Below are 22538 nucleotides of genomic sequence, written 5' to 3' on the forward strand. Positions count from 1 at the left end.
CAATCCTAAAAGACAGAAGATCTACCACTTAAGCATCTTCAATGTCAGTTCTAAGGCCAATTACTGTACTTGCTCTCATTAGTTTGGTCTTCTTTATATTTAATCTTAGTCCCATTTTTTCACTATACTCCTTGACTTTTATTACTACAGCCTATATATCATTTCCATTTTCCACTATCAGAATAGTGCCGTCAGCATAGCACAGGTTATTGATGCTTCTTCCACCAATTTTAATATCATGCTCACCTTCCAATCCAGCCTCCCTCAATATATATTCAGCATACAGGCTGAGGGAGATGGGCAGCATACAAATTAAATAGAGAGAGAGAGAGACATCTGAACTGTCCTGTACATAGGTTTCGTATGAGGACAACAAAGTGTTTTGGGATTCCCATTTTTCTAAGGACATTTCACAGCTTGACATGGTTAAGTTCATTTGACTAAAGTCAGCCAGGTGCTACCACCCATGTTATTATTTGTTCCTGAGTTACATATTATTGCACATACTTCAATTATTTAAAAGTTAGAAGCACCTAACCAAAAATAGTTCAACAAACTTCCACATAGATTATTGTTTGTGTTTCTGTTGAAGTGAACTTTGACCTGCAAAAGCTAAGCTACAATACATTTCCACAGGTCTTTTCATTATTTCTGGTCCAATCTTTGCAAAAGCTAACATATTCAGGAAGGCCCTATCATCAAATGCAGGCCAAATATAAAGGTACATGTTGCTGTTTCAGAATTAGATAGTTTAGCCATGAATATCAACCTTTAGCAGACTTCTGCTAAAAGAACAAGTAGAGATGCAGTATTTTTTTCCACTAACTGCAACCCAAAGCATAGTATATCCTCCTAACGTAAACCTTGTTGTTTCAGAGTTATCCACAGATATCACATTTACAAGAGGATGGCATTAAACGAATCACAAGCTACTATGGAAAGTCAGAATTCTCCATTCCTCCATTTCCATAGTAGCTGGCCTCCATCTTTGACAGAGAATGATAGCCCAAGGCAACCACCATTTTGCTGACTGGAAATTCCACCTTAATACAGATAGCTAAGTAACTGTACTGGACTGTATGCAAAAAATTATTATAACAGCAAATGTTTTCTATTGACAGTTTGACCTTGGCCATCTTAAAAACTGAGGCTGTCATACTAGATCCTAAACAACCAAAGTCTGACTTACCACATTGTTTTTTCGATGGCTCTGGACAGTGAATTCTGGACAGAAGAGGAGATCTGCAATGGCTAGAAGCAGTGACTCCGCCAGTGGCCTAGCATTTTCATCATCTTCATCTCCCTATAAATCAGCAATAAGTTACAGTATTCTGTATCTGACCTTACATCATTGCAGAGCACTGCTAACATAAAAGGGGGGGGGGAATCTAGACGATAATTCTTGAGCCATTTATTAAGCCAATATTGATACTGATACTTTATTATAGATTGCATGCATGGAAAAATGGCATTTACATGTATGGCACTTTTATTTCCCAAGTTTCAATAAAATGCCAATAAGAAGACTTGAGATGAGACTTCTGATGAATAGCAGATGTATTTTGATCAAGACACAGCTGGGTGACCCCAATCAACACATTAACAAGAGATGTTGATGGAACCACCCCTCACAAAACAAACATCAGAAGCTTTATAGACATTTAAATCTGTAATCAGATAGTACATCCCCTCATACCCATACAAGGGATTTTTGGGACAGTCTGAGCAACTGAAAGGTGGTTCTTAGGAAGGTAAACTTAACTGTAACTTTTTCTTCTGGTTACCAAGGGAATGGCATACCAGATTTTTCTTATCTCTCTCTAGAATGCAGGGCCTCACAACTGTTGCAAAAAGCTTGGTACAACAAACAGCTTGTACTCGGCTAATTGCTTATTCGAAGACAATCGGGCATTCAGCAAAGAGATAAGGGGGGAAGAAACCAGTACTCTTTACAAAACAAAAGCAAGTTAACCCTTTAGAAATAAAATAGAGTGCACTGTTACAGGTATGGTTATACATTATGTGAAGCATATATATATATATATATATAAAATATAAAATTGTGTATATATAGAATATAAAATTGTGTATCAAAATAATGCCCTTCATACACAAGCCAGAAGTTGCATTATAAATACTGTAAGTTTTTTCCCCATAATAATCCACTACCCAAGGCAAAATTCAAGCAGATTGAACTACAATGACTACAAACTACTGTAGTCTGATACCTGTAACTACAATTTAGATTGGCTTCAATTATTTTATCGTTTGCATGAATAGAATTTAAGCAAAGCATGTAACCTCATTTGCTATGGGGCAGCCTGTGACAAATGTGCTGTAGAAGCAGGGATTACTTATAGAAGAGAAGCTCTCAGACCGCTGAGACAGAAGTATCTTCCTGCAGAGCAACCTGAGTGCTTCAAGGCTTTCAAATCAAGCTCTGTCCTTTTGTCTCAGTGCTGATGCTTCACTCTTCACTCCCCATTTACAACAGTTTCCAAGGGAACCATATATCCTCGTCAGCAGGTCTCTACCCCTCAATGCTCATCCCGGATCTCATATTCCTCCCCCCACCCTGCTGGAAAAATGACAGACGCTTATCTGTGACAGCCAGGCTGTATCAGCTTGTGCATGACATAGACACAGAGCTTTTCACTCACAGTAAGCAGACTGGACTATAATAATAACCTGCATTGATCTGACATTATCTAGTGCCATATCAGAACAACCAATAAAAGCATTTCAAATGCAGAAACAGACACAAGGCATTAAAAAAATCAACTGCAGATACTTTCATTTAGCTTTGAAATTAGAGAAGGAAAATGGAGCCTAAGAATCTTAAAAGCATGAATCAGTTAACTGAAGAGATCATTCTATTACTTCATCAGTCCCATAATAATGTGGATATTTAAACAAAGCCATACCACGCAGAAAAAAATGCAGTACAGCATTGATTAATAACTACAATTCTACATGAGATTCTCCAGCTCAGTAAAATGAACGGAAGACACCATCATCATTGTATACTTTTAACTTTTGCTCACCTCAATGGAGCTAGCCCAGAAGTAAGCTGCTAGAATAGAATGTAGTGTATTCATAGAATTTATTGAATGAAGATTAACCTGTTATTTAATAAATATCAAGGATTTTCATGCATTCCCAGAATTATAATATTTAGTAAAATAATAAAGATGCCTTCAAGTTGAGCTCAGCTCCTAGTAATAGCATCTATGCAGGAGGGTGTAGTAGCATTCTGGAAGTGTTTTACCACTGTTATTTTCTGGGGGAAGTGGGGGGTTCTTATTTTCCAAATTGGTCTACAGCTCTGGAATTCCCAAACCATCCCCTTTCTATATACTAACCAGGGTTGATCCTGCTTAGCAAGGTCAGCTGGAGTTTGCCACTTGCTAAATTAATTATTTAAAATGTTTTTAGAAAGCAACAATTTAAATCAGCTGGATAAGTTTGAGTGATTCCAAGGGAGAATAAGATGCAGGAAAAATGCAGTGTGCTAGCAGACAATGCAGGTACATAATTCATAGCTACAGTAAGGACAATTTGCAAGTGAACAAGGAACAATATTCTGTTGTATTTTCATATTAATGATTGTTTGCTTAAAAAAAAACCCTGTTCCCTCACATTTTATGTTTGGAAACAGAATTATAAGGGTTGGGACAGGAACTAGTGTTACATCCTTGTCAGGGGAGCCTGGCAAGAATGGTTGATCTGATAAAACTATTCCAAAATTGTTAAGAAAAAAATCTAAGAAACCATATTACAAGTACAGTATACGTGGGTGAGGTGTGTGCGTATAGGTACATATTGAAAGCATCTGAATGATTACATTTGAACTGAGATTTGAATTCTTGTCACATTCTTTGATAGGAACTAGGAGAAACATGGTACTGGGAAAAATGATTCATATGGGCGTTTCCAAATGATAGCAAAACATTTTTAACGTTGGTGTAGAATGAGATCTGCTTAGTCCTAATTGCACATTTCTTCATTTCCATCAGGAGCATTCAAAAGAGTAACTATGAGCATTTTTATATATTCAGTGACCAAATGATCCAAAGATGGATAAAAAAATGAATTAAAAATCTGTGAAAAATGGTTAAATCATTACTGGTGGGAGGAGAATGAAACAAGGGTCTGGATTTAGCCCTTCTGTATCTGACTAGTGGAATTTTTAAAAGAGTCCTCACATGTATTCTTTTGGAGCTATAATGGTTCCTGCTGCTTCAACAACCATGTTTTTTATGTGAATGCACATACCTTGTGCATGTACTTTGTTCACAAAACTCTATACAGACATCAACATCAGTTCTCACATACCACTTACACAAGATACTGCTATGTGGCACAAGAATTTTAAGGACAGGACTCAGGATAGAAGGCAGGCAGAGAAGATACAGCAGGGCTACATAGCCACCACACAAAAGTAATGCCTCCACACTAGATAAGCCAATAATGGGGCATTTGATAAGCCTGCGCTGCAACTATAACAAAAGTTATTAAAATTCATGTAAAACAGCTTTTGGAATTACTGTACAGGGAACAACAATTAAAGGCACGGTTTAGAATGAATGTATTTTGGATTTTCAGGAATAAACATGAAAGCATATGAACTCAGTGTAACATACATAAAAGTTTAGTATGTATGTACAGTGTTGGACTTAGCTTCCAAAAATTATCTCCAATTCCGGAGAGACTGAATCAGGACAGAAAGAAGATCTTACAGTCCAGTAAATGAATGTGTAACAGGAATACCCACTGAAGAATTATAGGAAATATACATGCATTTATGCACTGTGGAAATATATTCTTCCTATCTCACAGGGTATGTAAATGGACTGAACCACTAGAACTACTGACACCATGATCCTTTGGTCCTGTATATGTATGACTTACAACATATTAATAGTACTTGCCATTTCCCACCATTACTGAAGATAAAACAACTCCTGAACAATTAACTTACATGTTTAGTAACATATAATGTTTTGCATTGCTTTTCTGGCATGATACCTGTATTTGCTCATTTAGTCTTCTTCCCTCCTAGTCCTGTTTGAAGAATTAACTTTAAAGCAATCCAGGATGCATTTGGACTTTGGTTGCTTTCTGCTACTGTTCAAAACTTTCTCTTGAAATGCCCATTGGTGGAAACTCAATTTTAATAGTACTATAAAAATCCTGGGATAAAACAAGTCTGTTTATTCCTCAACCTTCCATTCATGAGTCTCCATCAATCTCCTATACAAGGTTGCTGCAGCATACTTTTTTTAAAGATAGAAATCTAAAAGGATCAGAGCAAGGCAAACTAAACAGCGCAAATACGCCCAAGCCTGAGTTCCTCACTGTGAATAAACATAATACAGCAGGCAAGAAATTTAGATTCCAATTATCTATCTTTGATTAACGAACAGCTCTGGCTTCTCTATCTTCTCCACTCTCCAGAAAAGGATAATGGAATTTAATAAATACATACTCCTCGTCCAGCCCCTGGAACTGTTGACCAGAAGAAACCTCTCCAGTCAGGATCTTCAAATATATACGGTAGGATGCGGGTCAAGAGACGGCTGCAATTCAGGACAATCTGCTTTTCCTTCTCAGAGTGACAGCCACTCTCAGCCCCCTGCACCAGTTTTTCCACTGCCTGGAGCGAATTAGAATAAAGTAAATGACAAGAACTACTGGTATGCAGGTAACAATTCTGGCCCAAATACCTCAGGTTTCTGAATTACTTATAATACTACAGAGAATAGGCAATTATTTTATATTGTTGCTAATGTCTCTTGGAGATAGTCTGGAAATCCACCATAAAATTTCCTCAGAATGTGACAATTTAATTAACGTGAGATTGCATATGTGCATATAATGCTTAACTGTGTGAGAGAGATAGAATTCCAAGACTTAAGATAAGCTATGACATCAAAATATCACTTTCTACCCTGCTCTAGGAAAATCACTGTGAAGATTCTATAAAGAAATGAATCTCCTTAACAGAGGACCTCTTATGACTTTATAGAGTAGAGATAAAACATGTTGGTCCGCGTATAGTATAAATGTGGAAGGAAGAAGCAAAGTGGAGCCTTTAGAAATTGGAGATGATCATTGCATGTAAAACTGCCAGCACAGATATCTGTTTAGGGATACTGTATACCACTGAGATGCTTTTAATGTCATTGTTTTTCAGAAAGGAGAATGCTGACTCCAATATCATTCCCCCACAATTATTCTAAAGTAATTTGCTCACTAAGAAACACTGCTTCTGTAGAATGCAGTGTGTTTGTAGGAATATAATTCTGCAGGCAGGTATAAAAAGCCTAAATTTCCACCAAGGCATATAAAGGTAGTCCAACGAATTGACTCCCGGGTGCAATTTATGGTAAACATGAAAAGAAATGGAATCCAACCACCTATACCTTTCATGGTAGGTAAACATGAAAGCAATAGTCCAGGTTCTAAAACATTAGTAATGGCCATCAGTTTTAAACAGTAATAGTATGCAAGGGAAGAAAAGCAAAATCAAGGATCTAAAATCTAACTATAAAACTCAGAGATGCTTTTATATGTTCATTTTCAAGACTCAGAGATATTTTGAAGAAAATGTGCTTAAGATTTACATTCACTATAGTAAATGAAGTGATCCCATAACTTTTAAAAAATGAGCATTTTAAGATATTTTCACAAATATATCCATTTTAGCACACTTTCCTCTCATATATGGATTTTGTACACATTGTTTAGAAACTGTACCAGCATGTTTGGTAGCTGAATACTGAAAGATTATTGAAGCTAATTTTTTTTTTCCTGAGAAGTGCAAAAAATAAGAAATAAAAAGCTAAAGAAATTAAAGGCATATGAGAAGAAAAGAAACATGGCTAAATAATTTACATTAACAATTATTAATTTTCAATTCCCATTTTTGGTTAGGAAATACAGATTAGGCCAGTGTTGTCCAAACTTGGCCACTTTAAGATGAGTGGACTTCAACTCCCAGAATTCCCCAGCCAGCCAGCCAGCCCGCCCCCAGCCATGCTGGCTGGAGAATTCTGGGAGTTGAAGTCCACTCATCTTAAAGTGGCCAAGTTTGGACAACACTGGATTAGGCAAGTCTGCATTAAATTAACTAAAACTTTATAGCACCCAATCTGGATTGGAAACAAGGTGCAGGAAAACAGAGATTAGCACTAGTCACTGCACTATTTTTCCACTGAAAATATATCCCCCTCCTCCCAAATAAAAAGGATCAAAAAAATTGGGAATGAGTTTCTACTGGAAAATGACAAGGGGGATGAGAATTTAACAACCACTGTCCCAGTCTAAATGAGGAGCACTACGTGGCTCTTGTGCATTACTGTATTGAAAAAGAAAAATCCTAAGCACGGGATTTAGACATAAAATTGAAATCATACTTAATTTGGTTAAAAGCATAACAAGTATTTAATCTTGGTTGAACTTGTTTTGGCTAAATAAACTACCCTGAAGCAAGCAGGCAATTCTATAGCTCAATTTCAACAGAAAAAAAATATATATGCTCAATCTTACCTTATAACACAAAGTAGCCAAATTGGAAGGAGATTCTTCCCTCACAGCTCTGATTTCTGCAGCAGGAACTAAAGCAAAGACGTCTTGGACTGAAGTAGCTGTATCTGCCCAGAACTGGTCCCAGAAGGCATCGTCTGTGGCCTCTACAGGCTGAAAAAACAAAATAAAATAAAAATCAATTTGGAAACATAAAAGCTATAAAAAGCTGATCAATATTCATACTGCTTAATATTGGATCTGATAAGTCTGTCAAGATACCTCAAGATTCTTCTGCAAATTTCTACTAAAAATACAAGGCTGAAAAAGATTATACTGAAAAAGATTATACTGAAAAAGATTATACTATACTGTACCATGAAAGCAATCCAACATTCCAGACAGATTAAACATGAATGCATCTTTAATACAGTAAGCTACGATTGATGGTATGACTAGAAAAAATGGAGGAAAAATAATGCAAAGAAGTTTTTACTGACTAAAAACAACACAAGGTAAAAAAAAAAAAAAAGCTGTGATATAAAAAAAATTTCCTATCAAAGTCAGAAACAACTTTATATGCATGGATAGAGCAATATACTTCATTCTGTACGTTCATACTATGACTCAGGGACTACAAAATATCTTCAATTATTCTTCAATTACACAAAACGTTGTTATTCTTTGTAATAAAACTATGCAGAAAATATTTTAGTACGTAGTACAGATCTAGTGCTCTAGTCATTATGGTTTAATGGTTTAATGCATCCAATAAGCCAAGATATGACATGAAACATATATTCTAGCTTGACCCCTTCTCCTGGCGTGACATAATAAAGATTCAAAAAGCAAACAGCAGCTCTTGACCAATAGCCATTATTCTGAACAATCACTGGTTTTAAATTATATTTAGGGAAGATGAGTGAGAAGGAAAAATATGTTTGTTTAAAATAAAGCAATTTCCTGGCTTACATTTTTTCTGAAGTTAGACTACGGAGGGTTGTTTAAAAGCAAGGCAACACTTGATTAAGAATTGGCTGTGATGAAGGAGCATTGCCTTATCAAATAGGCGATACGTCATTAAAACAGAAAAGGCACAAAGTAAAAGGAGGTAAGCAAAGTATAAACTAGTTGAGCAGGTTTTGTGGCTCTACTAAGACTGGGACTCGGCAAGGGGATAATTTTACATAATGAAAAGAAACATATCCTCCTGATATTAAGGAATGAATTCAAGATATGAGCTTGTTATCAATCTTTGAAAAGTCTTTAATTCTAAAAATGGGAAGATGAAGCAATATATGGTCTAGATTTAATGACAAATTTAAGGATTGAATTAATCCCACATTGATACTAAGTGAATAGTATACGGATCTTTTTAAATTAGTTGTTTCCTCTTCTATTACTTTTAGTTTATTTTCATTACTATAATGTATGTAGGGTTTTTAAAAATCATATTAACACTACCATATTTTTGTTGGCTGGTTGGTGTTGTAGTTGTTTATATTTCACTATTTAAATTTTTAAAATTTAATACCCACCCCACTCCAAAAGTTTAAAATTAGAAGAGCGGGTTTGTCCTGAGGTGGTTTTGTATTCCTTTACAGGTTCATGCCAACAACTGCCCTGCCGCCATCCTTAAACTATAAAATAAGCCCCTTTAAATTCCATACCAGTAGGCACTTAGTCACAGGTGACTGCTTTAATACAGGAAGTATTTGCACATTTAGCCAATGGATAACAGAACAAATCTGCATTCAGTTCTTCTCATGAGAAAGGAGAGGAAGGGTGAGGCATGTCAGATAAGTTAAACACAAAAACATGCCTATGAACGAATCAAGTATTTTTGTAGAACATCTGCAAAGCTACTGTATATGGCAGTAAAAGAGAACACTTACGATGGAATTCAAGTTAGAGGATGCTTGTAAGTGGAAGTGGCTCTCAGTCTGGTCAAAACAACCACTGTGCAAAGTAAGTATTATTGCTATAATTGGCGAGAACTGTATTCCTTAATTCAGTGTTGTCCAAACTTGGCCACTTTAAGATGAGTGGACTTCAACTCCCAGAATTCCCCAGCCAGCCATGGGAGTTGAAGTCCACTCATCTTAAAGTGGCCAAGTTTGGACAACACTGCCTTAATTCAAGTATATCCATTTCTTGACATGTATACTAGCTACTGCGACATGTTTTCAAAAGTTTTTGAAAACACAACCTTGAAGCAAATTACAAAATGAAAACCTTAGGGAGGATCATCCCAAATGATCCAGACATTATTATACTGGACAGAAAATTCTGTTTGCTGAAGATAGTAAATTTCTTCACTGCACTTGGGCATAAGCATTTGCTTTCTGTTGCAATAAACTGGTTTAAAGTTACTCCAGATACCATTAAGCATGCACCAGCAAAATTCATAGGACCAACTAAAAGTTATGGAAGGGGAGGGGAAAGTACACTGTTCAACTTTACTTTTAGTCCAAAAATGAGACTATTGTCTCAGCATATTCCTACAAGGATTTTTACTAACTGCAGCACCCTAGAAATGAAAAACAAAGAACAATGTTGCTTTCATAGCTAGGAAGGCTATAGCAAAAACAGTTCTTGGGTGCAAAGCACTCAATGACTGAATAACATAAATAGACTTTGCCAACAACCATTTATTATGATTAGAGTTGCTGGGAGTCAGGCAGCATATACATTTTAATAATAATAATAATAATAATAATAATAATAATAATAATAATATCATCATCCAACTTTATTCTCCAAACCCTGATTCAGAAAACGTGGTTGATTAGTTTTTTTGTCAAATTCAATTTGAAATCAACAGAGTGTGCAGGATGTGCTACTTGTAATTGGAAACTAAAATGTCAAAATTAGAAATAGTAAGGAGAAAAATGTAACTGAACTATATGGCCTAGGAAACAGAAATGAAGCAGGAGAACAACTCATCAGTTTCTGCCAATACAATGACTTCTTCATTGCTAGCACACAGACAATCAAGCTGACACCTATTTACCTCAACGATATTATTGGCACAAGGCGATAGAAGAGCACAGTTATAAGAGCAAAGATGTGACCAGGGGCTGACTGTGCAACAGATCATAAACTGATCATGTGCGTGTTAAGCTAAAGTGGAAGAACAAAGCCAACAAGTTTCCACCAAGAACATCAGGAATAGCTTTGAAGTCCTGAACTTCATTGATAAGGAACCAGAGGAGCTATGGAATAAAATCAAAGCAGTTGTTAAAGGATGAATGTGAAATGAGACTGCCAAAGACCAAGAAACAGAAGAAACCAAACTGGATGTCAGAACAGATAGTGGAAAATGAAGAGCAGAGAAGCCAAAGCAAAGAAGGACAAAGCTTCGGATATGAACTTAAAAAAAAATAATCAGAAAGCTATTAGAAGAGACAAGAAGCAGTATAACATCATCTGTGAAGACATCAAAAATAGAAACAGACATGAAAAAATAGTCTTCCAAAAGTTCTCCAAATTCAGAAGGAAGAAATTGATATGCTAAAGGACCCTGAGAGACAAAGAGTAACTGATTCAAAGACATACAGTAGAGAAGTCAACATCCAATATACCTTAAAAGATCATTTCTATTTAAAAGAACTTCTATATCAGAAGATGGTTAGATCAGCACTCAAATCATTATCAAGAACTTCTAATACCAGTAGATGAGGTTAGAACAAAATTCAGATCAGAAGGGTACAAGAATTAACAGAATATCTACAGAAATATGGTAAGCAACATAAGAATCATCAATAAAGTTTCTAACCAAATTGTGCCAGAAAATCTGGAGAATCACACAGTGTCCAGCCATTTGGACTACATACTAAAGGAGACTATACATAGTGTACAAGCTATTATACAATATCCTTAATTTCACATCTTAGCAAAATAATGCTTAGGATCATCCAATGGAGATTACAGCCTTAGAAAGGAAGATGCCAAATATTCAAGCTGGCTTTTAAAAAGGCCAAGAAACAAGAGATATTATTGCTAATGCACACTGGATAACTGAGAAAGCCAAAACACCAAAAAGTCAGTATGTTTTTCATTGATTATAGAAAGGCCTTTGTGATAGCCATGTCAAGCCATAGAATTTTCTTAGGAGAAAGGGAACTTTCCTCATTGTCTTCATGTAAAACCTATACCCAGAACAGGAACCCACAGATTGGCTCCCAGTTGGTAAAGAAATGAGATAGGGATGTTATTTATTCAACCTATGTGCTAAATATATATCGTGAGAGGTTGGATTGGAAGAAACATGCTTTTTAAATTGGACAAAGAAACATCAATATCCTGCACTGTGCTGATGGCACTACTTTGATAAAATATTAAATATACAGAAGACAAACTAATGACAACAGGTAGAATAACCAGCCTTAGAACTAACAATGAAGATACTGAAGCAGTAAATAGCTTCTACCTTTTAAGACTGACTATCAACGGTAAAGGAACCAGCAGTCAAGAAATACACCAGAGACTAATACTTGGTAGGTTAGCAATAAGGACCTTGGAAAAGATATGCAGATGTGTCTGTAACTTCAAAGATCAGAATCATACAGGCAGTGATTTCCCTGTATGGAAATGGAAGTTGGACTTTGAAGAAGCAGGACAGAAAGAGATGCTTTTGAACTTTGGCGCTGGAGAAGACTTTTGAGAATACCATGGACAGCCAGGAAAACAAACAAATGAATCTCAGAACAAATCAATTCAGAGTTCTCAGAGGCACAAACACCAGGCTCAAATTATCATGTTTTGGACACATTATGTGAAGACTGAATCCATAATGCTGGGAAAGGTGGAAGGAAAAAGAAGACAATGAGCAGCAAGCTGGATGGACTCTATTACAGTGGCAATGGGTGCACTGCTGGAAGGTCTGAAGAGAGGACAGATCATCCTGAAGGTATATGCATGTGGTTGCTAGGAATCAATGCCAACTTAATGGCAGACAATCAATCAATCTCTCACCACAGCCAGCTGAGCCAGGAACATATCTCTAAATTACATGGAACAAAAATACAGAGCTACAGCTGTTGGATTTAAAGCCAACATTAAGTGAAATTGTAGAAGATATAGGAAACATAATTTATATATCTGTGAACACTGAAAATGAAGAAATGCTTTGGATTTCACTTTAGATTCACATTAATTTTAATGATCATTAAAGCAGACTTTTTTTTTTCAGGCCTGCATGTGATTCTGAAAAAAGTCAATCTGCTTTCATGAATAGCAGAGAGGCGTTATCTTAGGTGAGGTAAAAGTGCTTCTTCAGAATCATTTTCAAAGCACTAGTAATTTATATCACAATCCTGTACATGTCCACTCTGAGGCTAATGAGGTTATTTCTAGCTGAGTAGATATAAGATTGCAGTAGAGTTTTGTGAAAAAAGGAGTTAAGGAAACAGCTGTGACATGGACTCTAAATACATAACCAAATATGTTTTGGAAAATACCATTTTTCAGGTTTTCTTAGGTATCTTTCACCTTGTTCACTTTGAGGATGTGGACAAAAACCCTGGGAAATCAGTAACCAACTATCTATGTTTATTTTATGTTTTACCTCAAGGGTAAAATCATCGTGATCAAGTCTCTGGAGTAAGGTAACAACTCCATGAAATTAAAGGAGACAATGATATCATTAAAATCATTTGGATCCTCTGAGTTGAATAACTGCAGTCTTGTTAAACGTGATATATGAGCAGGTATGATAGTGCAACTCTAGGCTTTAAGAGGTCTAACTACATTAGACATCTTCTGGATGACTGATAGGACATGGACTGAGAACCACAACCCTTTCATTCTCTGGGACCCCTCAACAAATATAGCGTCAGCTACAGTATCAGGAGTTACCAACATGTAGATGGTAGACATTTTTCATTTCTATCTGACAAAAAGGATGCTGGACTCCTAACCTAATTCAGGCAAAACAAAGATGCTGCCACTAAGGAGATAATCTAATACAGGTTTGGGTTTGCTGCACTGTCTGGTTTTGATATATTACAATAATCCCTCTAAAAGATCAGGTCTAGACTGACAGGTCTCCTGTTAAATGCAGCTAATATCAGTAGCAAGGAACACTTATTCCCTAGCTTTAACTAGTTTGCCAACCACAGCCTTTCCTAATGAAATCAGATTTTTGCCATAGTTATTCATGACCTAATCACCTCTAGTTTGCACTGCTATAATAGACTCTGCAGGCACTCACCTTGCAACAACTGCAATCAGTGCATAATGCTGCAACCAGAGTACTAATTCATGTCAGACATTTAGAATATACGGTACCTATTTTGCTTGAAGTACACTGGCTGCCAGTTTGCTTGTGGACTCAGTTTAACATTCTGCTTTAATCTCTAATGATCTTAAAGGTTTGAGCTAGGAGTAACTTGTTTATCTATCACTTTTACATCTTGCTGCAATCGTATACAGACTCTTGGTGGCTCACAATATGGGAAAAAAACAATAATATCAAAACACAAAAACATACATCCCAGATAGCATTTGACATCAGTCCCCAAATACTCTCCAGAAAAGCTCCGTTCTCAGAAGTTTTGAGAGTCAACTAGAATCACGGCCAAATGCACTTTTCGCAGGAGCTATTCCAGAGGACCTGCCCCATGATGGAAAAACAATACCTCCAGGCCTCAGTACCCCTGACCTCCCAAAAATGAGGACAACTAGCTGCTTCTCCCAGCATAATCAAAGGGGTTGGGCTGATTCCAGTCCTGTTTTCTCTGAAATATTTTATTATCTAATACTAGTCTTTCATGGCTGCTTTTTTAAAAAAAAACAAACGAACCAGGGGGCTATTTTGCTGTACATTTTATATTTTCCTTTGGCTGATATCTAAAGAATGGCAAAATACGTACTTTTTTAAAAAATTAAGTAATTAGCTGTAAGGGATAGGTTTAACTCAGCAATTATTGATACTAAGAAGTAAAAAGAATGCTGCTGTTTCTAAATGCAATCCTTAGAAACAGGATACATTAGCAAATGTCATCCACTGTGAATATATTACCTGAATGAGTACTTGCGGGTGTGCTAACTGCCTTGTTTTTAAACTTGAAATAAATTAAAAAATGAGCAACTTAGATTTCAGTTGCCTTAATAATTTCCAGAGAAACAAACAGCTAAGTGAAATCCATATGGAAACAGGATACATCTGTGAAAAGAAGGAAAAAAAGAAGCTTCCTCTTGAAACAGGAAAAAGCTATAAAACAGGCTGTCCCAGGGCTGGTTTGGACGATGAAGATACTTTAGTTTGGATGTGGAAGCTCCAAGTTCAAATCCTTGCCAAGGCAATTCAGTTCAGTTCAATACCTAGTATTTTTCACAGATTGTGAGAAGCTATAATGTAGTTTGATTTGTTTTGGCTTAGCACAATCTGCAAAACCAGCCAATTGGTATTCAACAAATTATCATTAAGCTAACCCTGACTTTAAATACTGGCATTATTTTGTGTCCTTTCATATGCAATTTCAGGTTTCAAAGTAGTTTAGTGGTCTTTTAAAATGATACTTTTCAAATTAACTAGTATTTTATCATGACAAAAACAATAGTCCAGCAGAAAAAAAATAGTTCAGTATCCATACAACTTCACATGCTGACAAAGAAAACATAAGGTTATGTGCTCACAAAAAGAAAAACATAAGGGTTATGTGCTCACAAATTTAACAACTTTCAGTGAGACCAGAAAGCAAGTTTAAATCTGCAGCCAGATATTTACAAAATAATTGTTTATTTTAGGAGGTGAGGTTGCACAAAAGGTAAAGTAGGGTGTGTACATATGTACAGAGACTCTATTATATCCAGTGGCTGACATCTGTCAGCCAGTGTGAGAGCAGGAAGACATGACTTGATTTTTATTTTGGCAAAATAGTCAAGAACAACAGTGTCAAATTTATTATTTTTAATTACTTGAATAACCAGCTTTCTCAAAATGTTCCTAATTAGGAAGCTAAGAATAATAACATAGAGACTAAAAACAGAATTGTAATTAAACTAAACACAATTAAATATCATCAATAATTGCCAGGAAGATCTAAAGCTCCCTGACATAGAGTAGATTACTTCTGAAAACTCTGAGGCAAAGATCCCTTAAGAGGTGACTCCAGAGAAGTACTCCTTCTCCAAGACTGAACTGTCATGGAAGCCACTGCTGAACCCCATGGGACACAGGTTACAGAGGGTAATGACCCAACCAATGGGGAGAGGAGTGACGGAAAGAAACCAAACTTCTTATGAGTAAAAGTCTACATATAAGTAACATCCTGCTCACGGGCAAAAATATAGATCTGTTGAGGTTCATTAACAAGCTACCTGTTCCTAGCTGGATCTGAATCTTGGATTTGGTTTGGATTTTGTTCCTGTTAACTAGGGAAAGTTTTAGCCTAAGACAGACAATAAGGATATATATATATATACACACACACATACACACACATATCATACATACATACAAACACACACATATATACATACACACGCATATACATACATACACACATATGCATACATACACACACACAAACACAGAGTATATAATCTTCTTTAGCAAACAAACTAGCTTAAATTCTAAAAAGCCTGTTTAAACCAAACATCAACTCTCCTGCACTGATAGATATGAAGGAAGTGCCTTTCTTTACAATTAAATTTCAGACAATGTAACCCGGTTCTGTATCAGAGCTATGATCAAATGTAAACAACTCCTCCAAGTGAGGTGATGCTGAGTCTTATCTAGGTTCCCATAACTCAATATATTCTATCTCTCCCCCCTTTTTTCCTCCCCCCTTTTTAATTTAAAATAAAAAATACCATTCTGTGTTTTACTTTGCTATTTCTTTGCTGTAGTTGGGTGGATCATAACTGTCATAATCCCACAAACCCTAGTAGAGCTTTAGCAAGTATTAGGCTCAATATTAGTTAACATAGCTTTACATTCTCGTAGCATTCTATAAATCCTAGTACTTATGTCTTTTTACTATATACTTATCTATCTTAGTTATATATAGCATTTAGTAAAATTGATTGTAATTTTATAGGTCTCTCCTAGGTTTTAAACCCTGCACTTTGTAATTTTATGTCAATAATTTTATTTTTACTTTATTCTATTGATATGATTTTTTAATTTCTATTTTAGAGTGACTGTTACGTTATTAGTTTTATGGTCTACAATGGAAATAAAATAAATAATTAAATGAAATAAACTGAAATGTTAATTAGAGTGTGTGGTTTATAAGTCCAGTGCTGTATCTTAATACAGATCTTTTGGTGACTGGCTCAAACAAAAATCTGCTAGGAGTGCCCTTCAAGTATGTAAATATAGGTGTTCTACTTTCTTTCTACCCACTTTTCCTCATGGCATTCTTCCCCAGCACTTTCCACACTTGTTCACTTCAAAATCAGTCATTTTTGAAAGTCAACAAAAGTAATCATGACTCCTATTCCAGGGCCATGCTAAAACTTTGAAACTGAAATTTACAATTCTATATTTACTAACCTGAGAGTAAGCTTAATTGAACTCAATAGTCTGTTCTTTTGGCTGGACTTGTCTACACAATTATTTTTTACCTTTTACCACTTTGAAGTACATAATACAAATAATATATTAGCAGGAGTAAATAACAAACTAAACCTTTCTATTCTTATTTTATTTATATTCCACCTCTCATGTTGCTCAAGGAGGCACATACTGTACTCTCAGTCCTGTGAGGTGGATTGGACTGAGATAATGTGACTCTCCCAAAGAGATGAAATTCACTTCCATGGCTGAGAGTGAACTAAAACCTGAATCTCCCCATTCCTAGCCTAACATTTTCAGTGCTCCACCACACTGACTCTAACGTTACATTATTAATTTCGATTTTTCTGTTGTCTTGCCTCTCAGCAATTTGTCCAAACTCCAGTACAGTACAGATTTTACAAACTAATAACAGGACAAAGAATTATGAGGGCTTCAGGATCTCTTATTGGGTTTAAATTATGGCCTTATATAATTTATTTTCCTTTTCTCTTTTTACATTTTTCCTAATATTACAAGTTCTGCCTAGTATATATTTGACTATACATATGTATTCATTAGTCACTCTATAGCTATCACAAAGTCCTTTCAGAAGAAAAGTATTCAATGTATTCAGCTACAAGCAAATATTTCCCAACTATACTATTAATCAAAATAGATTTGACAGCAGTTGTGGAAACTGCTTTAATTTCCCCCATCTACTGCCCAAGGTAAAAATACATGGACCTTTGTAAAAGGCACAGGAGAAGCTAAATGATTCTAGAAAACACAACCTGTTCTATGAGACTGCAAGCATTACCTACCACTTTTGCAACTGTTTTTAAGCATAGCCAAACCTGATTTTCAAAAAAAAAAAAAAAAAAGGGAAAAAGTGACATAGCATCACACGCATAGGAGAAGGCAAAAAAAAAATAATAATTTTGGTGTCTCATCAGCGAGTTTCCTTAAGGAAAGGATACTCTTTTGTTGCTGTTGTGTTGTTTTGTTTATTGGTAGGTTACTGTTTAAATACCTCCCATAAATTTAAGACAGAAGTACTCCAGTACAAAGAAATTGAAATTGACAATCCTAATAACACAATCTCTGTGCATTACTTCACTATAACTGCTTCTCACAATGGTAACTAAAGCATTTGTAGACTGTAGAGAACTAGTTGTTGTATTCTGAACACAAGAATACCACAAAGTAGATCAATACATTTTAGATTCGCATTTCAAATTTCCCAAAGACCATAGAACCACCTGGGTTGTTTTTTTTTTTTTTAATGGCCGGTTCTCATCCTTCAAATACAAAGGGAAGGCATTTGCCAGTAAGCAGCGCTTTAGACCGTTCAGCCTACAGTAGAGCGCGTGGGATGTTTCTGAAGTTGTAACAGCTGTTGCACTTGCCACTACTCAGTAACTCTACTAGACTCTGCCTATAGGCTACTAGTTATTACCTGAGAATTTTTTTCCCTGACAATACATCTGAATCTATGCACCTTACAACATTTTTAGTGCAAGCACCAAAGGGAGAAGGCTCTTATCAGCCAGAGGCTCTGAACAATTTTTATTCTCCAATCTTTCCAGAAAAAAAAAAGTGATAGAAAGGATTAGATTGTTAAGGATAAATACTGGAGCTCAAGAACAGCCTTATGAGGTAGATTGGGCTGAGGTACAGCAATTGGCCTAAATTCAGCCAGCAAGTTTCTCTGGCTGAGGGGACTTGAACCTGGGTTTTCCCATTCCTAGACGATTTTAATCACTTTACCACTCTCTGCCAGATCCAGCATAGTGTAACAGCTCAACAACATAGATGAATAGATAAAATAGATGCCATCAACATACTGTAGTTCCATGATTCAGAGAGTGGTAAAGCCTTGAGCTTCAGTCCTACACATGCTATGATTATTATTCTGGTGAATATTGTAACCGGCGGAGGCCTCTATCAAGTCGAACTGCACAGCATTACTGCAAGGCAACCTTCCGGATTTTTTCGCAGCTGTTTTCCTTGCATCCTATTCTCAATCCCCATGTCAGTCCACTCCCACTTTTCCCTCCGGTTCTGCTGGTCAGTCCTCCTGCTACGGTCAGGTGGATACTGTTCTTAGGCCTAAATCCTGAAAGCTCTGAATACAAGCCAGCTCGCCTACGATCTGAACTTCAGGAAAGCCAGAACGGATGGATGGCTACACCGACTTGCGGGGGTGCCATGTGAGGCAGGCAGCAGACTGGAAGCCTGTGGAGTCGCGATGCTGCAGGCAAAGGGTTTGCAGCCCAGCAGTGTCTGTGGGTGCCCATGCCCGGTCAAATAGCCACCTCTCCGGAACCGCAGAAGGAAGGTTGCTGAACCATCGCCAGCTCTTCTCCAATCGAACTGCTGCGTGTCCCGAGCCCAAAGCCCCAGGACGGCGGGGAAAGGCATCTTGTTGCAACCCCAGCCGAAAGTGTCTTCAGGGAATGGCTCCGCCGACGCCACCCCACGGCTTGCCTCTGAGAAAATGCCCCGGCCCACCAACCCTCCGCCGAAAGCCCCCTCGAAAGGCCTTTCCCCGTCGCCACCTGCCCCAGGCGCCTCGGATGTAAAGCAGCGAGACGGGTCCGGCTGCTTTGCAAACCGCTCACCTGAGTCTTGGTGGTGAGCTGGATCACCGCCTTCCTGAAGTTGAGCTTGGAGTCGGCGTTACCCATCCTCCCGCACCAGGATCCGGGTCCGCTTCCTTGCTCTCGCCCGCCCGCGGTCGCTCCCTGCGGCGGTGGCCGTGCCCTCGCCCTCCTCCTCCTCTGCCGCCGCCCGTCCCGCTAATCTCCCTCGTCCTCGCCTCCTCTGCCGGACGCGGCGGGCTCCATCGGCGCTGCTCCGTCCGCCTGTTCCCTGCAGGCTGTCTGGTCTCCTCCCGCTTGTCAAAGGCAGCTGAGGCTATTCCTGGCGCTGATCCCGCCTTTCCTGGTCGTCAGAGGCGCGGCTCCGCCTCGCCTTCGCCCAGTTACACGACAGCCGCCTCCTTCCCCCGCCACAGCTCCGGGGCGCCGCCGGCTGCTTCCTCCCTGCGGGCTCGCCAGTCCCGCTGGGCTCGAGCGCTGTACTCTCCATCTTGCCCACCGGCGAAGGCGTCTCTTTGTCCCCCAACGCCGAGCGAGCACCCCCCTGCCGCCTCGCCTGAATCCGGCCACCCACCCGTCTGAGACTCGGCCTGTCCCTTTTCCCCTGGCTGCCTGCCTGCCTCTCCATGGCTCCAGTTACTCGGAAGTCTGTGTTTAAAGGGGGTCAGCTACCCCAGGTAGGCATGAGGGGAAATGCAGTTCTACAAGGCCCCTTCCCCACATTTTTCTTGGCTGCTTCCCCTTGAAAATAGATCCTTGGCTATTTCCTCCTTTTAGGCACACTTGTTTTGTATTTTTAATCATGCTTATTTATTGAGGTTTTATATCCCACCTCTTGCCCAAAAACTCAAGGTGGCCCTCTTTCTCCTCCCATTCTTCCCCACAACCACCACCCTGTGAGGCAGATAGAACTAGGCCAAGAGAAGGTGACTACCCCCAATTCACCCAGTGAGCTTGCAGTGCTGGGGATGCTTTGAGCTTAGGTCTCCCTAGTGCCAGTCCTTTTATCTTGATTTTTTTTTATTAGTGATAACTTTCTATTTACATTGACTCCACGAGGTTTATCCAGGGTAGATTTATTATAGGACCTCAGGAATTTACAAGAGCATTTTTTATTCTTGACAATAACAGTATGGCAATAAAATAAATGTTTGCCTGCCTTAATTATGTTCAAAATCTGCTATGCAAGACACTTACCCCACTGTACCTCAGAGGGAGCTAGGTCTGTAAAATGATCCCTCAGTTCCTTTCATTGTTAGCCGCTCCTTTACATTATTTATTTATTGCTGCATGCCTTCTCCCTCCCAGCAGCACAACATTCAATCGGGACGTTTTTAAAACCTTATTCTGCTTTATAAATCACTCTCCATGTGCTTACACATAATCTGGATTGTTAAAATGTATTTATGTTTCTTCCCTTTTAAATGTTTAATGTTTAAATGTTAATTATTAAATGTTATATCTATAGGTGTAATATATATTAGTGACTTGGTTGCAATTCTATTTATCTTAATGGGAGTAAGTGCCATCAGTGAGACTTTCTTCTGCATATACATAGGATCCTGCTGCAGAGTATAAAATTAAATATGGTAATTTATACCTTGCCTTTTCTCTACAAAAGTACTCAAAGTAGCTAATAATAATATACAAATAAATTAACAATGTTGTTAAATATTAAAACTCATCAATTAAAATCTCATCTAATAAAATCACAATAATTATTATTATTAATAGCAGAAATTAATAGCAGCCCTTCCCAGTTTGAAATTTACCTTAGTAATGTTAGCCAAACAAGACACTCAAATCTTCTTGAATATTACCATTTATAAATATTGAGTTTACCAGAAAGACTGTAGGAATAGAGTTAGCCTTGCCTTCCTTGATGGGGACTTTGGCTTTCTTAGGCTTTTAGTGTGATGAGGAAGAAACCACTCTTGTGTGAGGGTTAGCCAATGTGCACCTGGATCATGTTTATGTAACAGTTACTAGCCACCATCAGTGTGAAAATCCTTTCTTACACTGCTGCTGCTATAGCCATCTGACACTGAATACACATATCCCTGCAAGACAACTACAATAAGAATCCAAGCAATTTTACTGCCTTCCTTGAAGTATATCTCTCTCTAAGATCAGATGACTTCCCCACCAACTAAGTTCATTTAGGATTATAATTAGCCTAGGGACTGATGAAATTATAAAACTGTATGAATTTGGGCCACTATATGAATTTGCAAGAAATATCTCTGAGGATTCAGTCAAGCAAGAGACTGTTAACCATGAGATCTGCTGCCTTCAAGATAAAATTTCAGCAGTTAGGTCAGGATGTGCATTGGGATGAGAAAACCTTAACTAATCAATTCAGAAAGGAACTATTGGATCAAATCAGAGAAAACTCATCAAGGCACACGAGACATGATGATGCATTAATTCATGTCTGCTTGGGCACACAGGGAGCATGGGCAATATTTTGGCCCTGATGGTTGTGTTGGAAAGAATGGATTGGAAAGCTAGGCACCACTACTCATTGTCATATCCTCCCCCACTTCCAGCCATATATCAGAAGCTTCGGAAATACCTTCATTGTTATGTAAACTACCAGCAAGACAATTGGCCTGAACTTGTACCCATGGCTTACCTCACCTCCATTCAGTTGGCATCTTTTAAGGCTGCCTATGTCTATTATCCATGCCTACTGCCAACTGCCTACAGCCCTTTCCCATTCCAAAATTTTCATGATTTCTCTAGAATGTTAGACTGTCAGCACTTGCTGAAGGATCAGTTGCTTCATGCCAAGCCTTCCTACAAGTGGTCTTCTGTCCATCACCACCAGGAAGGCCCCCATCAGTGGTGAAGATCAACCCTAGCTTTCCATCAGATTTTCCCTCCACGTGACCATCTAAGAT

The 22538-nt window shown here is 37.9% G+C and overlaps 2 protein-coding genes across 2 annotated transcripts in view; one reads left to right on the forward strand and one right to left on the reverse strand.

The window, feature by feature from the left end:
- The window catches only part of HID1 (HID1 domain containing), a 52382-nt gene extending 32450 nt beyond the window's left edge, over window positions 1–19932 (reverse strand). The window contains exons 1-4 of the mRNA XM_007428028.3: window positions 19657–19932; window positions 7552–7701; window positions 5489–5656; window positions 1190–1303 (exon numbers count right to left, since the gene is read on the reverse strand). Coding sequence (XP_007428090.1) covers window positions 1190–1303; window positions 5489–5656; window positions 7552–7701; window positions 19657–19722 — 498 coding nt within the window. The 5' untranslated portion in view covers window positions 19723–19932. The remainder of the gene's footprint in view (window positions 1–1189; window positions 1304–5488; window positions 5657–7551; window positions 7702–19656) is intronic.
- Window positions 19933–20054: 122 nt separating this feature from the next.
- Window positions 20055–22538, forward strand: part of CDR2L (cerebellar degeneration related protein 2 like) — a 36848-nt gene continuing 34364 nt past the window's right edge. Inside the window, exon 1 of the mRNA XM_007428029.4 lies at window positions 20055–20312. The gene's annotated coding sequence lies outside the window, so the exon portion shown is untranslated. The remainder of the gene's footprint in view (window positions 20313–22538) is intronic.

The sequence above is a fragment of the Python bivittatus genome, unplaced genomic scaffold (genome assembly GCF_059951505.1).
Source record: "Python bivittatus isolate LINGU-HERP-01145 unplaced genomic scaffold, Pbiv_v1 ctg000080_np1212, whole genome shotgun sequence".
NCBI classification, from domain to species: Eukaryota; Metazoa; Chordata; class Lepidosauria; order Squamata; family Pythonidae; genus Python; species Python bivittatus.